This window comes from Chinchilla lanigera, unplaced genomic scaffold (genome assembly GCF_000276665.1).
Source record: "Chinchilla lanigera isolate Chin_1 unplaced genomic scaffold, ChiLan1.0 scaffold00002, whole genome shotgun sequence".
Classification (NCBI taxonomy): Eukaryota; Metazoa; Chordata; class Mammalia; order Rodentia; family Chinchillidae; genus Chinchilla; species Chinchilla lanigera.
Genome location: NW_004955403.1, coordinates 53,525,078 through 53,546,219, shown reverse-complemented (window position 1 = coordinate 53,546,219; position 21,142 = coordinate 53,525,078). Strand labels below are relative to the sequence as shown.

At 37.8% G+C, this 21,142-nt stretch overlaps 1 protein-coding gene across 1 annotated transcript; it reads left to right on the top strand.

Annotated features, from left to right (window-relative positions):
- The first annotated feature begins 4,485 nt into the window (after positions 1–4,485).
- Positions 4,486–5,641, top strand: LOC102020743 (ubiquitin carboxyl-terminal hydrolase 17). The gene is given in 2 exon segments (XM_013514944.1): positions 4,486–5,511; positions 5,513–5,641. Coding segments are annotated over 2 exon segments (1,155 nt in total).
- The last annotated feature ends 15,501 nt before the right edge of the window (positions 5,642–21,142 follow it).

Here is a 21,142-nt window from a genome sequence, read left to right as displayed (position 1 = left end):
TATATTAATATTTGTTATTAATAAATATATTAGTATACTTGATATACTTAAATATTAATATACTTATATATTAACTTATATAGTTATATAAATATACTTATTTGGAGGATCTGGTCTGCAAGGGGTGGGCTGGAGTATGGCTAGAGATATAAAAAGCAACAAGGAGTTGGAAATCCCCAGGACTTGAAGATCGTGTCAGAAAGAAAAGAATATATCTATGACTGGAAGTCACAGGAAGGGAACTGTGCTCATTGCTCCTGGAGTCATGGAGGCTGAGTCTCTCCACTGGAGAGGAGAATCTCAGTTCAGTGTACAGAAGAGAAATATTCTTTGTCAAATGCTGCTGGTGCTCTTTTCCACTGGGCTTTTAATTTTAATCAATAGATATTTGTGATACAAGGTGATTCCTTTCAACTTTTGGGTTTGAAAAACACACAAATCATATCTTGATCATTTTTCCTCCTCTTTTACCTCCTGCCCTCTCCTCTCTCAGTTGCCCAAGTCCCCTTTGGAAGTGGAGAAAATTTTGTTGGTTCTTAACTTGACATTTTAGTTTGTTATTATGTCTGTTTATAGTTTGGGACTCTCATAACTGGATCATGGTGTAATTTTGTTTCTAGTTTTAAAATTTTTTCTTACTATATGTTTGCAGCACATAATGATTGGTTTATCATTGCTTACAGTACACGATTGGTCTGGGCGTGTGAGTGATTGACTTACTGCAGAGGGAAGACCTACCATGGGAGTGGGCGGCAACAGCCAATGGGCTTTAGCCTCCATTACATAAAAAAGGGAAAGGAAAGGTCCCACCTCTGCTTCTTCTGAAGAGATCCGGTCTTCACTTTTGCTACTGCCGTTGGACATCCATCTCCCCGCCTCCAGTGCAGATTCTTCAGCCTTCCAGTGCAGACCATTGGATTCCTGATACAGAGACACACAGGACTCTGCAGTGAGCTCATTGTTTTTGGGGGATCCTCCAGCTGGGACAGAGGACAGACGGCCCCTTGCATTCTTCTATACCTGACTCTGCAAGTGGGCATTGTTAGGTCACCTTTCAAATCCTTTATGTAGAGTATTTATTGACATTTCAATGTCTCCTTTTGAGAAATGTCTGCTCATTTTAGTGGCCCATTTTTGATAGTGTCATTTACTTTGGATGTCTAATATATTATTTGTTTGTATGTTATACACATTAATCCTCTGTTCAAAGAACAACTGGGCAATTTTTTGACTTTGTAGGTTGAGTTTCATTTTGTTGATTGTTTTAGTGGGCAGTTTTTAAATTTGAAATTAACACAGAATGCTGGGTAGTGTCCCACAGTGATGAAGAATGACACTGTTGGAGGAGGAAGTAAGGTGTGAAAAGATATGAACTGAAAAAATGTAATGGCAAGAATGTAAAAACTTTTACAGGTAAGGAAGGAGAGCTCCCACTAGCTAGAAGAGGGTCTTGAGCAGTACACTCAATGCTCTTTGTCTAGGAGATTTTAAAGGTTTTGTGCAGGCCCTTGTGCAAACCATGACATGTCTATCTTCTAGGATATGGTATATTTTTGGAATCTAATGGATATAATATTTATGCAGTGTCTTTGTGTGTGCTTCAGACAACAGACAGTTTGACCATGTTCTGGGAGGTGTGTGGCAGTGTCAGGACACCTAGAAGAGGCTTCTATCAAATTCCTAGAAGATTGTGAAGCGATTTTGAACTTTTAAGTTCTACTCAGGGATGGTTGTTTTTATTGCATAGGGGAATCTTAATTCTAGTTCTATAAGTTTTTGTTCCACTCTCCTGTCTGAGGAAGTGATACTAACTGCCTTCAGGAAAAGGAACAATGGCAGCTTTAGTTCTTTAGAGATGTGTAGGGGCAGCTAGAAGGAGTTGGCAGTCAGGAGTATTCTTTACAGGGCCTGTTTAGTGGTCTGTGATAGAAAGCAGGTGGGCTTTCCCTTGGGGCTTTTATTTGTAGAATCTTTTGAATTTGAATAGACTCCAGCCAAGAGGAAACAAAGCAAACAAAGCGATTAATTAATCAGGTCTTCAAATGCAGAAGAGTCACAAGAGCTAAAAGTTGATATGAAGGATCTTATGAAGGTCCAGGCCCACCCCACAGGGGTTTAGGCAGGAGGACAGATTAGGGATGGAGGGAGACATCAGAGACACTGAAAATAGTACATCTCCCATTCCACGCAAAAGGCAGACTGTGATAGAAGACAACAGTGGTCTAGTCTGATAGCCAGGAAACTTAAAGGTAGATTAGAAGGCTCTGTCAGTGGGGAAGAAGGAGGAGTCTCAGGCTGATAAAGGCAAATGTAGCAAGGTATGGCTCCAGAAAACCAGTCCCCTAAGCACAGAGAGTGTATTTAATAGTGTGATTGTGGGGGAATGACATGCAATGTTAGGGATAAAAAGACAAAATGTGGCGACAAGGCAATATCTTTTCTCAGTGAGTATAAGGTTCAAATATTGGGGGAGATAACCCAAGGTGGATTATAGGCGCCATTTTGGTTTAACATGGATTTTGTTGATGTTTTTGTTTAGTTATGATGTCTGTGTCTTTACTAAAGAGAGGGAGGAAAAATCCCAAGGTATTTGAAGCAGTCTGGTGTTTGACAATGAGGCTAAAAATTAGCTGGAGAAAAGACAGGCTTTTTACAAAATAGTGCTATGACAACTACCCATAGACATACAGGAAATCGAACCTAGACCCATATTCCTCAACATGTAATTAATTAAAATAAATTCAACAAAGTGTTAAATATTGAAAGAGAATATGAAGAAAAAGCCTTTAACACTTAATCTTCTAGATAGGTGAAAAAGGTAGAACATTTGGGGATATAGGCTTATCTAAGACTTTCTGAAAAGATCCTCAATTGCATGAATAACAGTGAATCGACAAATGGGATTATATTCTTTAAAAAGTAGTAAAACTAGAGTTAATATTCTATTAGAAAATGAGCACAATAGGCCCCAAATAGAGTGAATAGGCCCAAAAATTGGTATATAGGAATGCTACGTCACAGCCCTCCAGAGATCTTACAAAAATAACTTCCAGGTGTCCTAATGCTGCCAGAGACCTGCCAAAAACATGATCAAGCAAGCCAATGGCTCAGGGCCACGGAGTTGCTACACAGACACATAGACTGTACCCTAAAATATATATATGCTCCTGTAAGACAGAGATTGCATCACTCATACAACAGCCCAGGGTCTCCTCTAAAACCCATAAAATCTCCTCCTCCAAAAGTCCTCATGAATATCTTGCTCCAAATCCCCTCCTGAATGTCCCTGTGGCTTCTGCATTCTTTTTTGTGTTTCGTTGATCCACCTGTGTGCTTCCTCCGAGTAACAAATTGCTTTGCAATATAACTTGAAATCTGGGATTTTGACCATTCTGGGTCTCTTCCGGTTCTACAGGAATTTTCAGATTAGTTTGTCCAGTTCTCCGAGGAATTCTATTGGTATTTTAATTGAGATTTCACCAAGTATACCTATCAGTTTTGAAGTATGGAGAATTTGACAAAATTATTTCTGCCTATTTATGAACACAGGGTTTCTTTCCATCTACTGATGTCTTCTTCAATATCTTTTTTTCCAGAGTAGTATTCACTGTAGACATCTTTCACATCCTTGATTAGATCAATTTGTATTTAACTTATGTTGGTGCTATTATTTATGGTATTGTATTACTAATTTCTCTCTGGCTGAGTTTATAGTTGGTATATAGGAATACCAGTGCATGCTACCACATTGCTGAATTTGGTTATTGCTTTTAGAAATCTCCATTTAAGAGTTTGGTTTTTCTATAGGAAAGATCATGTCATCTGTAAATAATGATTCTTTGACTTCTTGCTTTCTAATAAGTCCCATTTATTGCTTTCTCTTGCCTGATTGCACTGGCTTTTGTTTAGAACAATATGTTGAACAGGCATAATGGGAATGGACGTGCTTGTTCTGTTCCTAAGATTAGAGGCAAACCTTTCAGCATTTCTCATTTAATAGGAGGTTTGTCATAAATTAGTTTATCTAAGTGTTCTCAGGTCTTTCCATACCCACTTTCCTCAGGGTTTCTTTTTTTTTTTAAATAATGAAAGCAGGTTGGATTTTTTATAAGCTCTTCCTACATCTGTTGAAATAATCCTGTGATTTTTGCCTTGGTTTCTCCTTATGTAGTAAATTGTATTTGCGGATTTTTGTACTATGAGCCATCCTTGTATCCCTAAGATGAAGCCTGGTGGATCATGACATGTGTCCTTTTTGACAGTTTATTGCACTTGTTTGGCATTTCCTGGTTGAGGCTTTTTGCTTCTATATTCATTAAAGACCTTGGCCTGTAATTGGGTAGTTGGGTTCTTGTCTACTGTGCAATTAACAGTAGATTCTTGAGTTAAATCTCCGTCAAATGCTGCTGGTCCTCATTTTCACTGGGGTTCTTATTTTCCCGCAGACTCCTTGCTTTCAACTTGCACAATGCAGAGAGCTTTGAAATGAGACGGCTCCAGTGGAAACAGTGCTGGCTCCAGTGGAAACAGTGCTGGCTCCAGTTGAAACAGTTGGCTCCAGTTGAAAGAGAGCTGGTTCCTAGAGAGAAAGTTCAAATGAGTGGGACAAGGCCTTATGGAGCTGGTGCTGGTCTCTGGAATATGGGAAACACGTGCTACGTGAATGCGGCACTTCAGTGCCTGACATACACACCGCCTCTTGCCAACTATATGCTGTCCCGGCAGCACAAGCCAACCTGTCACGGCCCAAGAGTCTGCATGCTGTGTGCTATGCGATATCACATTAATTGGGCTCTCCACCACCCTGGGCAGGTGTTCCAGCCTTCAGATGCCTTCACTGCTGGCTTCCACAGACAGAACCAGGAAGATGCACATGAATTTCTCATGTTCGTTGTGAATGCCATGCGGAAGTCCTGTCTGCCTGAGTGCACACAGTTAGATCTTCACTCTGAGGACAGGGACCTAATGCATCAAATATTTGGGGGATACTGGAGATCTCAAATCAAGTGTCTCTGCTGTGGAGGTGCTTCTGACACATTAGATCCTTACCTGGACATTACTCTGGATATCAAGGCGGCTAAGAGCGTGAAGCAAGCTTTGACGCAATTGATGAAGCCCGAAAAACTGATTGGGAAAAACGCCTATGATTGCAACATTTGTCTAAAAAACATGCCTGCTTCCAAGACACTGTCTTTACACACCTCCTCAAAGGTCCTTATCTTTGTATTAAAACGGTTCTCAGACTTCAATGGGGAGAAAATGTCTAAGCATGTGCGGTATTCTGAGTGGCTTGATATGCAGCCGTATGTGTCTGCACAGAACCAGGGAACACTTATGTACACCCTTTATGCTGTGATGGTCCATGCTGGGTTGAGCTGTCACAAGGGACATTACTTTTGTTACATCAAAGCTGGGAATGGCCAGTGGTACCAGATGGATGACAACAAAGTAACTTCCTGTGATGTCACTGCTGTCCTGCGTCAAGATGCATACGTTCTCTTTTATGTCCAACAAGAGTGACCTTGTAAGGGATAGTAGTGAGGCATCCGCAGGCAGGGAAGCAAGGGTTCTTGGGCTTGATGACAAAGACATGAGAATAGCCCAAAAGCTTCAAACAGATTTCTACGGAGAAGTGGTTTAGTCAGCGCAGCACACAAAGGAAACAGGAACTGAAGACATCCCTTCAGACAAGTGGAAATTGCTCTAAGGAGAAAACCAACTAAAGACTAAATTGTACCTCGGGAAAACGGAATCTACCCTGCCATCTAACCTAGTCATTACCTACCTGTCAAAATGCACAGCTGGGGTTAGAAAAACTCAGTCTGAACAGCTCAATTTCCAGCCAAGCAGTTCTGCCAAGGACATTATGCACAGGAGTCTAGCATCACAAGCCAAGCACCTTGCCTGGGAGTAAGGGCCAGATATAACAAGAAGGACAAGCAGAGCAAGAGGACCATGTCTGTTTTCCTCATTTCAGATCAGTACAGGCAGTTGCTTGAGATCATGGTGCAGGTTTTCCTGTTCTGCTGTGGGGATCAGTATTTCCAGGTCACAATTCCCTGTTGGGTTCCTATTGTGCAGGACCTGGGCTCCATGTGGACATCACAGTCCCCACACACTGTGGGAGCCCCATGTCCTTGTCAGAGGCTCTATGGCTGCCTGCTCCTCTCCCACTTCTGGAAATAAGTCCATTTTTGTGTAGAATGGCTGCAACAAGGCAGATATTTTTATCATTTTCTGCTAATGCCAGGGACTTCCCTTCTTTGAAATTTTAATAGTTATATTCCCTTCTTGGTTTCTCTTCTGACATTCTAACATGATCTCACTGACTTTCACAACTGGTGGTTCATGCATGACTCTCCCATTGGTCAACTACTACCATCGGTTTTACATGCATGATTCTCCTCTGAGTGGCATGGGACAGTCCCATCAGGTGGCACAAGTGGTCCAGTGCAACAGTCACACATGTACGGCCCTGTCATGAACATGTTAAAAACAAATGTCTTACCTTATAATTCTAACCTGTTATTTGGCAAAAGTTTGCACGAAAAAAGTTAAAAAAATGATGAAATTATAACCAAAATTGTGCATTTATATTGATATTTGAAAGCTTTATTTGGTGTCTGCTGATTTAGTCATAACTCTATCCCCACGCTGCCCCCCCAGCTCATGTGCAAGGACCATGGGGGCTTCAGTCACAGAACAAGCAGGAAGTATTGTCCAACATGTTGCTGTCGTGGTACCCGGTCCCCAGACCCTCCTACCCAAATAGGGAGGAGGAGAACACCTCCTGGGGAAGACCCTAAATCTCCAGACCAAGTGCCCTTTAATAACCTTGAGAGAGAAGAGGAATAGTGACAAAGGTGAGTGCTGGGGAAGAAATGAAACATTTATCTCTGAAAAATGAGAGATGCTAAATATTTAACTCTGAAAACCAAGAAATGCTCTCTGTCTCTGTGTCCTCTCCCCACGCCGTTCTCAGGCAATGACAGGGATGCAGAGCAGAAATTAGCTCTAGTTTATTCTCCCTCACAGCTCACTCCCCGGAGCTCATTCCTCTGATGATGAACCAGTTTAGAGGAGGACTCAGGGCACGTCTAGCAACTTTGCATGTGACAGGAAGACAGGCGAGGGAGTCTCTGTCCAGGTACTGAGGGAAGAGGAGAAGCGCTGCCTGGGGCTGGGAAAGGTCTGTGCTGAGGGAAAGGGCAGGCCCGGCGAGGGTCCCAGTGCTGCAGCACATCATCAGATGACACAAGGGGTGGGAGGGGAATCAAATGTTGTCTTCTCAGTTTCAAGCAGAAATCAATGTGGGTTACATTACAATTCATACAGGCTTTCTTACATGCGTGCGCAAGTGTGCATGCAAACATAAGGTAGGTGAATGATACTGGTGATAACAAACACAAAACTGGTTTGCAAGGATTTCAGCTACCATACAAGTAAAATATCATATTGAGAAAGTAGTTTCTCAATATGAACATGTTAAAAACAAATGTATAATTCACATAATATGTTAATGCATAATTCTCAGGAATGCATAAATGCACTATTTCTGAGCAGCACTGTCTTAAATTATTGTGGCAGTACAGGAGAGCAAAATGCTGACACAAAAAGATGGGTTACTTTCTGAGATTCTAAGGGTCAAATTGGCAGGCTAGGTGTCACTGACTGACCCCTGCAGGTGAAACACTGTCTTTGCAGATTCATGCCTTTAGAAAGCATCTTACCATGACTGAGATCCATTCCTGGACAGAACGGTCTTGTTGAGAAGGCAGTGGCGGGGGCAGCCTCTGGGGTTAGGATGGAGGCTGGAGGGTCATCGGTAGCAAATGATGCAAATACAGTGTAGGTTGAAAAGTTCTACCATGTGTATCTCCAGAAGGAAACCTAACCCCACATTTGGGGTGGCTCAGTTTTCTGTTTTTCAAGTGAGGGTAGCAGTTGATTAGATCTGAACTAAAAGGGTAACAGAAGTAATAAACATGTACCAAGAAATTCTGCTTATGCTTATCTATGAGAATTTATAACATACTTATTAATAAACCAAAATGATAAACTCAAATCATTTCCTGAAGTTTTCTCAGTCAATTTTTTTGTGTATAGAAAATCTCAGTAAGACTGAGCAACTTGGTAGAAGATAACATTATGTAATGTAGCAACCTCTGTAAATTCCTATCATTTTGTTTTGAGGTCATGTATCATTTTTCTTGCTTTTGTGTTGTTTTGATTTTGTCTTCATTGTTGTTTTGTCAGTTTTTCAATTTTTTAAATAAAAAAAATCAAAAAGAAGGAAATCGCATTAAGGTATTCAAGATTTTGCATTCTCTCTTTTTTTTTTTTTCCAATACCTGGCATGGAACTCACGACCTCGCACTTGCCAGGCGGGCGCTTATGCCGCTGAGCTACATCCCCAGCCCAGACTTTCACATTCTCATTTGGCTAAATATTAAAAGATGTGTTGAGTAAAACTGAGCAGTCCTCTTAATGATTTTAGCATAAATGATTTAGTTTTTTTATTCAGTATGATTTTGATTGTGAGTTTACTGGTACTTACTACTATTAATGCTGCTATTTGGCCTTGTTTATCTAGTTTCTGTATGTGTTTTAATTATTAAATATGTTAAATTTTGAAAGATTTCCTATGGATCAAATGATGTCAGTCTAGAATTGGTATCATTGAATCTATTTGTGTGATGTGACATTTTTTGGTTTGTATTAATCAATAATGAGTCAATATGTATCATATAGAGTTCTGATTCTAAGAATTTTATTGATAATTTTGCCACAATATTCTTCAAAAAGATTGTCCTCTAATTTTCTGATCTGTTGAGTTTTATCCACTTTTGTGTTAGTGTGATACTGCCAGCCTACAATGAATTAATATTCATTCCTCACCCTTCCAAGTTTGTGCAATTCTTTAGGAACATTTATATCACTAATCCATTTACATTTTGGTAAAATGCAGGAGCAAATTCTTTGGTAATGAGCTTCTTTTGCGGGGACAGAATTTTATAATGCTTCAATCTCATTGCCTGTATTGACCTGTTTATATTTTACATATCTAGTAGCTCCAGTTTTGGAAGATCTCATCTATTGATACATGTTTCAATTTTTTCTAGACGTTTCAGATAATTGAAATACCAGTTTCTGAATTTTGTCATTACAGTCTTCTCTAGCTGAATGATATCTGTTTTAATATTTAGTTTCTCATTTTAATTTGAACATTTAGGCTTGATCTTTCCTCTTTAGTTGGGGGAATGATTTCCATTGTCTTCATCATGGCTGCAAAAAATTTATTTAAATGGTTACATTTTTCTTCATGTCTCTGTTGTATTATTCCATCTCAGCAGCTTATTATTTATTTTCTTTTATTCATGTTATGCTTGGTCTGTTCTTATGATTTCAAGGAATGAGATATATACAATTGTAGTACTTATCTGAGATCTCTTGAATTTGAATACTGTCAATTTAATCTGTAGCTTTCTGTTTTAGAATTTCCTTCAAAGTGTCCCAGAGTCTGAATTTCTTGAGTTTCAACCCTTACATGTTTGTGTAAGGTTTTACATTTGTCTATTTGGTGAATGTTAATTTTATTCCATTGAAATTAGTTACCAATTCTAGTACAAGTTACACTTAACCTTCGTGCATTTCATGACTTCCAATTTCCTAACATAATGTTATTTGCTTTTGCAATCATTACAGAAAGTTTGAGGGCTCACAAAAACAGGCAAAATAATAATTCCACATGTTCTCAGGAAAAACATACTCACCATCAAGCTAAAGGTAAGTTTGTATACACAATATATTTGCCACATAAAGTTTTTTTTAATCAGGATAACTTAATAAATCAGCTCAACCCTCTGACCATAAATAAGGTGAAATTAAGTACTCTCTCAGGGAAGTTTTCTGAGTATTTTCAATTTAGTTAGAAACCACATGAATGTAAAAAAATGATGTTTAGACACAGGAAAAAATAAAAATATTGTACCTAGACTTTGAAGTATGTCAAAAGCTCTAAATTAATTTAATATAGTAAGTCCATAAATTACAAATGTGTTTCATTCTAGGATAATTTTTTTTTTTTTTTTGGTCTTTTTGAGACAAGGTCTTGCTATGCAGGTCAGGTTGGACTTGAGCTCACTTTGTAGCCCAGGCTGGCCTCAAACTCACTACAATCCTCCTGCATCAGCCTCCCTAGAGCTGGGATTACACGCTCCAGGTGAATTGTTTGTAATTTGAATTTATTCATAACCGAATGGTGATTCTTGTAGAGTACACCTCACAATTAAACATTCATCAGTATGGGACTTACTGTATTTCCCTGGTTGTAATAGTACAAACACAAAATACTTAGCATAACTGGTAGAAATAATGTACAGGTATGCAAGGAAAAAGAAAATCACCTAACTCTAGGTTTCAGTGATTAGTTTGAAATTCAGATGTTGAGAAAATACTATAGTAAGATATATTGGCATATCATAAACAGCAATTCTTCACAAAAGAAAAGCCTAACTCAGAAGAAATTGTTGTAAATAGAAAGCTTTTATTCACCACTTGCCCTTGACTCGTCACTTATAAATTAACTCTGTAAGTATATGCTGTGTAAAAACACAGTGAGATTATTAATCATTACTCATACTTGGATATACAAAACAAAATCCGTCAGGAAATATTTATAGAAATGTTATCTATGTGAAAAACACATTATGAACTGTTTACACCTCAGACAATGTGATATGACTCACAGCAGAGAGCAGTTACGTGATTTTTAGATAACCTATCTCACACTAGAGAAAAATATTCTTCTATAATTTGTGTGCCAATGACATTAATAAATGATTAAAACTTATATTACAGGGAAGGTCAAACACTAAGGAAAAACACATGAAAAATATCAGTGTGGGAAAACCTTCAACCACCAGTTCCCCCATAGAAGACACAAGATTACTGTCTCAGAATACATTCATACCAGTGTCCTCTATGTCGGAAAGCTTTTACAAGTTGTTCTGAGCTTAGAGTTGAGACTCAAACCACTACAGGAAAACGGCCATATGAATGTTGCATATTCAGAAAAACCTGCATTCAATCTCCTAAACTTTGCCAGCATGACAGAACACATACAGGTGAGAAACAATATTAACGTCATCTATGCAGGAAAGCTTTCATTCATCCATTTAGCCTGAGAAGACTTAAGAAAACACATACTGGAGAGGAACCATATGAATGCCATCTGTGTGAAAATGCCTTCAGTCATTCAGATAGGCTTAGTGAGCATGAGAGAACACACACTGGAGAGAAGCCATACATATGTTTTCTGTGTGGGAAAGCCTTCAGTAAATCAGCTCATCTCAAGAAGCATGAGAGAATACATACAGGAGAGAAACCTTATAAATGTCATTTGTGTGGGAAAGCCTTCACTGATTCATATGGTCCCAGCAAGCATAGCAGAGTAAATACAGGAAAGAAACATTGCGGATGTCATCTGTGTGGAAAAGCTTTCAGTAATTCGGATAGGCTTAGTGAGCATGAGAGAACACACACTGGAGAGAAATCAGATGTTTGTCTTCTGTGTGGGAAAGCCTTCAATAATTCAACTTATCTCAAAGGGCATGAGTGAATACGTACAGGAGAGAAAGCTTATGAATGCCATCTGTGTGGCAACACCTTTGTATAATCATCTAACCTTAAAAGTCACAAGAGAACACATACAAAAGAGAAGCCATATGTATGTTATTTGTGTGGAAATGCCTTTAGTTGTTAAAAAGGCCTTGGTAAACATGAGAGAACACACAAGGGAGAAAAACCAGGTTGTCTGTGTGAGAGAAAGCCTTTACTCATTCATCTACTGTCAGTGAGTGAGAAGAAGCACACCCTAGAGAGAAATTGTGAATGTTATCTGTGTGGGAAAGACTTCACTCATTCATTTAACATTAAAGCATGACAGAAGACACATAGGGGAAAATATATCAGTGCCAGCTGCATGAGAAATCCTTTACTGGCTTATCTAACTTTCTTCCTCATGAGAGAACACGTACTTCAAAGAAACCTCCTGAATATCATCTGTGTTGGATAGTCTTCACTCAATCATCAAACCTTAATAATCTTTAGGGAACATAGGAAAGAAACCATATATATATCCTGTATTTGGGAAAGTCTTCACTCATTCACCCAGCCTATGTGCACATAACAGTATACACAAGAAATAAACTGCACATAGGTTATCTCAGTGGAAAATCTTTGGGCACTCTTATCTAAGACAGAATGAAAAAAAACTCAGAATTGGAGATAAACCATAGAAATGTTTTCTGCATGAAAAATGTTTCTGCCAATATGCTGTCTGCTCACAAAACAGAATGATGTATGCCTGAAGCACATATTTTGACCTGTGGTTAAAAATGTAAGTTAAATGAAGGTGGAATTGACTTCAGTGAAACCTGCAAAATGTAAAACTGCAAAATCACACAACCTAGGTTAATAACGTAGGAAATACTTGTGTCAGTCCAGTCAATATAACTAAACACCTAGATTAAGTAATTATATGTGAATATATTGATGCAATAGTTCAGTTGTCTGTTATACATTCTTTCCAATAATTCACTCTAGAATCTAAAATATGTGACCTATGTCAAAAATACATTTTGATGTGTAATAAAGTTAGAATGGATTTCTTTAATGTGGAAGTGAAATTTGACCTGAAATATTAATAAAATTAGAGAAAGCAAAGTATATTACCTGATTTTCATTATATCAGATATAATTAATCAAAAATTCCCTGGTAATAATGAGTCTGCTTGTGAAAAATATTGCCATGAACTGTAACAAAGGTGTACTGTACTTATGAACATGATAGTAATATGGCATATAATCTAATTTGTAATATTACTAATGCAAAAACTGGCTTTGACATTAAAGGGCACCTAGTCAGAAATATGATAATAGACAATTACAGAAGGTATATGTGGGATGGATGCCTTCCCCTTTATTACAAAATACATATTTTCCAATTGTCTAATTTTCTTTAAAATTCAAACTTTATATATTCAGAAGAGATATTCTTTTTGAAATGTTGTACAAAGTATATTTTTTAGCAAATTTGAGAACAAGGGATGTCCCAATATCTTCATGACAATTTTAGAAATATATAAGATTTCCCTGTTTTTATCATGTCAGATTTAACCAGGCTAAACTATATGAAAGTTAAAAGTATTTGTCAGTTAGCTTAATTAGCATATTAAAAATAGATAAACCACATACAAATCATAATAAAACATATTTGACTTTGTTACAATAAACTAATAATTAGTTAATTCATAATTTGTTATTAAATTACTAATTAAATAATTGGTTATAATTATTTAAAGAACTACATTATAGTGCTGAGGTGCTCATCATGACAGGAGTTGCTGAGTAACACACAACACATTTTGCTTTTCTGAGATGTCGCCCGAGTCGCCCAAAAGGCTCTGCTCCCTGCATTGCAGGTTTCTCTACACCACAGTCCAAACATTTCCACCCCAGTAGGTGATGGAGCTCCAGAGGCTTCTCAGTCACAGAGTCAGGTAGAGCCTGAGCAGTGAGCTCACTTTTCTGGCAGCGATGTACTGGACTGCTGTGCATTCTTGCTGCTGGGAAAAAAGATCTCAAACTCACACCTTAAATGTTGAGCGGTAAAACTTGGATGATGTTGTCATGGGTTCTGGTCCAGTGTTCTCTTGCTGCAAGATTAAACCTCATGTTGACAGCACACGGGGTACCATACCTTCTCACTTTCTGATAGCTTGGAAGGAGGACAGTGACGGGAATAGGAAGAGAAAGGCCAAGAGACCAATGATACTGCCTGTGGTCACTCACCCATCGCTCATGCAGGCATAGCTGGAAAAGTGCTGTAGTCATTCCCTAGTTGTCTGTCCACCCATTAAGTTAATAGTCCAGTTTTACTGTCAGACAGAATAATTCACAAGGAGAGTACTGGCTAATCATGCATGAGGTCCTGGATTTGATTCCCAGAATTACACTAGTGAAATCGACAGTGTTTTAAAAATCCATTGCACTGAATAATTAGATAAGTAAAATAAAAACGACTCTGTGTGAAAATGTGTTATATCTCTGTTTTTCTGAGGAAAATTACTCAGTAGTCTTTTGTAAGTGATTCAAATGCCAAACACAAACATGTCTACATATTTGTAGTAGCTTATATAGAAAGCTCCTATGGGAGATAATTAAACGTTATCTCTTTGTGATGCCTGCCAAAAATTTAAATTGGCTTCTGCATTTCAGGAGTGAAATTTGAGGTGAAGTAGTGGAGAAATAAAAGTGTGCTATATTTTTCATTATGTGAGAAATAACTCAGCAAGAATTTATGACTATTTTGAGTCCTGTTGTGAAAAATGTTGCCACAAGCCGTAAGAAATGTGTTCTGAATGTATGACAGTGAAAGTAACATTGAGCGTAATCTAATTTAGAGCATTATGAATGCAAAATCTGGCTTTAATTTTAAGGTGCATGTAACCCGAAGTACGATGGAAAATTATGCAGATTTATCTGGGATCAAAGCCATCAGGTTCTTTACAAAACACATAAAATTTTCTAAAGTTTTGTTTCCCTGCTCTGCTCTTTTATTTTCTTCACTTATTCATCTTCAAGTAAACAGAGTAATACCGCACACCAGTGTCCCCGACGCTGTCACACCGAGCCCCTCTCCCCTTCCTTCCCAGCCCACACCTTTCACCTACCACCCCCAGCCCTGGGAGCAGCTCTTGCACATCTTGACGCGCGCTCCTGCAGTTCCCCGCGCGGACAGCAGGGGGCGGTCACCTCACCTCCGCAGACCAGTGTGGAGCCCAAGCGGGCCGCAGGGCAGTGAGACGGACCCGGGACTCAGGGGCAATAGGACCTGGATTTCTTCAACACCCCTGAATGCGGGGCCCTGGACGCAAGGAGGACTTAGCACAGCGATTGTACTTAGAACCTGCTTCTGCTTCCTGTCCTGAGGCCTGAGGGGGAGCTGAGCTGGGTTCTCCTGATTTTCTCAAATAAGGAGACATCCCTGTTTGTGATCCAGACAGCTTTCCTGTGTTTTGTTCTCTATGTCATCGTTTAGCAGTTTAGCGAGAATCACACTTAAGTTCTCGTTATTAGAAGAGCTACTGAGTATAACATAGGGTCTCATGTGCTGTTTCACAGCTGTTCTGTGGAAACATACAGACACAGCTCAGAGAAGGCTCCTTGGCTTCTTTCCTTCGTACGCTGAGTACAAGGGTGATGATACAAGGGGTGAGCACATGTATGTCCACTGGGCAATAACTCTTCTTAAGGAAAACAGAAAACACAATAAATCCCAAACACTTACCTTCTGACACAACATTTGCTTGTTCCCTTATACCTCTGCTCTGAAAGAACAGAAAGCCTATCAAAAATAACAAAAGAAAACAAAAAAGAAACAAATGCAGATGTCAAAATGTAGTGTCTTCAATGCAGTGAATCGCAGATGTCAGAATTGCCTCGGAAATGTACATTCACTTCTAGCACAAAGGGGAAAAATACTTAAAACCATTACTCTGTTCTTTAATCCAATGTCTATTTCTACAGCATAAAAACAGTTAAAAATATAAACTTTTGTAATAGATGAAAATGCCTAATCAAAAGTTTCAATATGTATTTATTTTCATGTCAAAATCTACTATACTTTTGCTTTCCAGCCTTTACACATACTCATGGTATCCAAAATGTAGGTAAAGTAATAATTCTTTGTTCACTTCATTCTCGAACTGAAATATGACCATATTTGAATACCCTCATGATGTAGTGCAGAGGTAACTGAGTACTATATTTTATTCTTTATATTTTATTTTAAAAACATTGAAAAAGACAATCAACCTTTATGTTCATCAATATGAATTGTGACAGAATGGGGAGAGAGGAACATATCAGTGAGATTGAGTTGACAAGAACTTGGCTGACGACGCACATGTCTCTAAGACACACGTTTCCGATTCCCACACACAGAGCTGTGCATCACCCCCAGCTATTTCTGGGGAAGTCTCCCCTGCTCAAGCTGAGCACATGACTTGCAGAGGAAGGGAGCAACTCTCACTGCTCCATGTCCTCTGAGAAGCGATCAGACCATCCTGAGAATTCTTAGCAGACCTCAAACTCAGTACTTGAAAGTCACAATGTCCCAAAATATCACAAGTGCTTGTTCAGTCAAAAAAATTCTAGTATCCAAGAAACAACGAATTTTATGAAAATCCACCACTATTAGCTAGTTTCATCACCTGAAGATTAGCAAAATTCCAAGGATTTTGGCATTGTACATGAGCCATTACATGAACGACCAGTTCTCTATGAATTATTCTCAAATGGGAAAAGTTTTCATTTACAGTCACCAGAACACTGATTTTAAGCTATTGCTCTTTTCTGTTGTTTTGTTAGGGGTGGAGACAGGGTCTTCAAGGGAAGCTACATCTCCTTCTTTATTAGTGTTCTAGCCAGCACTCTTGTGTTAAGCTGGCATAAGACCTTCAAATAAACTCACATGTATTCATACCCCCACTGCAATAGCAGATATTCCAGGACAACTTTGGTTCCAAGAAAGGTTAGTGCTGAACTAGAAATCATGGAGATAATTCTCAGCTTAACCAAATATGGAATTTCCGATGTTTTCTATAGAGTCCTTATTAATTTTTATAATGTTTGTAAATGTGAATCATTTTTATCTCTGGTATGAAAACAGTTCTGTTATGAAGTTTTAATATTTTGAGGTGCTATTGAAGTTAATTTGGAGGGGTTTTCTTTTGTTGTGAGAAAATTCTGATGATTTTGTCATACAGAAAAGCCTTCTTATCTATGATCAATGACAGACCTCAAGACAAATACCTGCAGAGCCATACATGGATCACATACAAAATTAACTGATGTTTTAGTGGAATTCAATATCTTTTATCTTCTTTTATTTTCACAGGCTTTGGGAGATTCTTAGACTGTAAATTTCTAAGACAAAATTTTGACATAAATTGGTTTGTTAGTCTTTGATATGATACAGAAAAGTTATTTTGGTGTTTCATGTATTTGCATTTTTTTGTGAAAAAAATCTACCTTGTTAATTTTTCACAGCTCGAATTAAAGGGTGATATGATTATAATAATAATCATATTATAATAATCTTTTGCTTATAGATATATTTACTATATAATTTTATTCTATCATTCAAAGCTACATACACCTTTTATTACCTTTATCTTATTTACATACATTGGAAAATATTGTGAAGTATTTTTAGAGTTTTCTACTGAGTAACATACTGCAAAAAGTACTTTGTACTACTTCTTTTTGTGGGTTTACAACCTGTATAATATTCATGCAGTCTTAATGTATAGATGTCCGCTAGACAGCTTTAATGCTCACACTGAGATAATATCATAAAACAGAGTTATTTGCATTAAAATGTGGAGTGTATTTCAAGGAGCTGTTCTTTGATTTTAATATTTACTTAGTTGAATATTTATAACAAATATAACATTTTATTATTATTTGCATGTTTTATTTATTTATAATAAATTCATTACTTGATAAGAGATTTTAAGTTTTATATATTTTACCCTGGTTAACTATAACTTGATACACACTGCAGAGAATTACATAGTTTTCAATTTATTTTCAGAAAGATAGTAGGATCACATATGTGCTCATTTTAATCCACATATATGTACTAATTTGTGTATGACATTTCAAATCTATATCCTATGTGCATGTAATGTTTGAATCTGAAATAAAATAAGACCATTGCAATGTATCTATTTTGCAGAGAAGTTGATGGCTTCCATCCCAGACATGTCTGCAATATATACCTTTCATTTTTGTGAATTCAATACACTTTTCTTCTGGCTTCTGGTAGCAGTTTTCACAAGACAATGGGCTAAACCAGACAAGTTTTGATGAATTACTCTTGACGTAGTAAAAAAGTATATATTGCTTTCTCAGTTGTCAAGATTATTTCAGGTACCCATGTTTATCACCATGCACCAAACTCAAGTCAAAATGGATCACAGATCTAAATATTAAAACATCAACACTGAATGGACTGGAAGAAGCAGACAAACATCTTGAAGACATAGGGGTAGGCAGGGAGTTCATAAACAAAAACCAAACTGCACAGGAAATACTTCAAAGAATCAACACCTGGGATCTCATCTTATTGAAAAGTTTTTGCACATCAAAAGAAATCACCAACAGAGTAAAAAGAAAACCCATGAATTGGGAAAAAATTTTAGCGAGCTGTCCTTTAGACAAAGGACTTCTATGTAGAACATATAAAGAATTTTAAAAAATCAGACCCCCCAAATTCAAAGACCCAATACAGAAGTGGGCATCTGAGATGAATGCACACTTCTTGTGTAAAGAAATACAAATGGCAAATAAATATATGAGAAAATGTTCAACATAATTAGTCATTTGACAAATGCAAATTAAAACAACACTGAGATTCCATCTCACCCCAGAAAGAATGGCTGTCATCAAGAAATCAACCAATAACAAATACTGGTAAGGCTGTGGGGAAAAAGGAATCCTTCTCTAGTGTTGGTGGGACTGTAGACTGCCGAAACCACTGTGCAAATCAGTTTGGAGATTCCTCAGTAAACTGGAACTAGAGTTCCCATTCAATCCAGCTTTTTCACTTTTGGATACTTTTCCAGAAGAACTGAAAACAACATATCACAGTGATATATGTGCCCCCATGTTTATAGCAGCACGATTTGTAATAGCTAAATTGTGGAAGCAACCCAAACGCCAATCAACTGAGGAATGAATAAAAAAGTTGCGGTATTTTTATATAATGGAATATTACTGAGCTATAAAGAAAGATAAACTCGAGGCTTTTATAGGTAAATGGATGCAGCTGGAAACCATACTCATAAGTGAAATAAATCAGACCTCCATGTGTAAACACCATATTGTCTCACTAGTGTAAGAACCTGAAAGAGTGAATAAAATCTATGAGATACAATAGATATTGTCAAAGGTAAGGAAACTGCTCAAAAGGAAAGAACAACTGGGATTAGGGAGAAGAGGAAAGAAAGGAAGGAAGGAAGGAAGGAAGGAAGGAAGGAAGGAACGAAGGAAGGAAGAAAAAGAAAGAAAAAAAGAAAGAAAGAAAGAAAGAAAGAAAGAAAGAAAGAAAGAAAGAAAGAAAAAAAGATTCTGCATATATGTATACAGAGGATAGCTAAGATAGTTGTACTACTGATTTCTGTTGCTTTATTGAAAGGAACACTTAATGTGTAATTGTTTGATCAATCTTATATGCTTATATTTATTTATCTGAGTAACCAATTTGAAGATATCAATATGTAATACAACAAGCATTGTTAATTTTGTATCACCTTGTCTGAAATTCTGTATTGCTCTTACTGTTTGGGGGTTATTTTGTAAATGTATGTGTGTTTGTTAATATGTTTTCATTCTTTTGTCTTTAAAATAAAAAGAAAGCTTATTTCAGGTAAAATTTCACTCCCAGTTTATGTAAATCCATTTTTGTTTGGCTTACTAGCTGTCTACGCAACAAGTTACAGTAAGAATGCAGATATTCTTGTGTTTTGCTTTGAGTAATTTAATGTAACCTGAGGTTACTTTCCCACAAACCTAGGGCATACAAAATATCTCAACACAGTGTCAATTTTGTTTTACTCATTTAAATATTCTCTACCATGCTTCTTCTAAACATTATCTATTTTTTTCTTTTTTGAGTTCTGGAAATGAAGCCCAGAACCTCCGTCATGATTAGCAAGAGCTATTCTCTGTGATAGTTAAACTGGAATTTTAATTAAATGGGCTTCAGAGCCAACTAGAGAAATAGGAAAGGACACTTTTCCGTATGTCTAGGTGGGTGATGGGTGTGTGACCTTAGGCAGTTTTGTTGGTGTCTTCCCTCTTCTTTTCCAGTTCTGTTCCCTGTCCCCCTCCAAGGTAGTTTAAAGTGAGTAGCTTTGGGACCCCATACCCTTTCCCCAAGATGGTAAAGCCTTTGAGAGCAAGAGAACACTGTGCTCTAACCTTTGAGACCTTTAGCTAAGCTTTACTGCTCCTCTTTTAAGATGTGAGTGGTGGGTATTTTATTCCAGCGGCAGGAAATCATACCAACACAGAGAACTGTTATCAGAAAAGTGAGCTCGCTTCTCAGAGTGCACATCTCCATGTGCCTGACAACCCTCTGGGATGGGGTTGTGGAACTTTTCAGAAAATTTTGGAGTAGTATAGAGAAAACCTGCAACACAGTGATCATAGCCTTGTGGAGGATTCAGGTGCAAGTTCAGAAAAGCAGAATGTTTGCAGGAATCTGAAGAGGAAGGCAAATATTATAAGGTTTCAGATTCCAATCATGGCTCTATTTATCAGGTGAATAATATCCCTTAGTTACTGTGGGCTGATTAGGTCCAAAATCTCCCAAAGGAGTGTATGGTGAAGGCTAAATAAAAAGAGGTAAATGGAATGATTTCAGGGCACCAGGAGGCTCAAAGCCCTCTCACAGAATTTGAGATTCTCTTAAGGCTAAGATCAAGACCTTCCTTGGGTGGCCTGTATTAATAATTAATAATAATCTGATTATTAATAATTAATAATAATGTGATTATTATTTGGTTATCAGACGAAGTGAGGAGCTTACTCAAGAAGGGAAGAATCATTCAAGGACTTCTCCAAGTAAGGTATTAAATTAATCCTTAATAAGGATTAAACTAATCTCCCCAGGAGTGAGATGCCTGAGGCTATAGTCTTTATCTAATTGAGATTGGATCCAGGTGTCCTTGGCTGTGATCTTGTCTTATCCTTTGAGGCTTTCTGGCTTCATCCACAATTACAGGCTTTAGTAGGGATTAGTGACTCACAGAGGTTCACTTACCATGAGTCTGTCACCCACTTCCAGATATGTGTCCAAGGCTTTGATAAATTCATAAGTAAACATAAAAAGCCAATTGGTTAATTTAAGTCCTGCTCAGGGCTGTCTCCTAGTGGTTTCCATCATCTATTATAAGATTTTTTTCAAAGAGATGGCATGGGGGCTGGGGATTTAGCTCAGCGGCAAAAGCGCCTGCCTGGCAAGCGCAAGGTCGTGAGTTCGGTTCCTGGTACCGGAGAAAAACCAAAA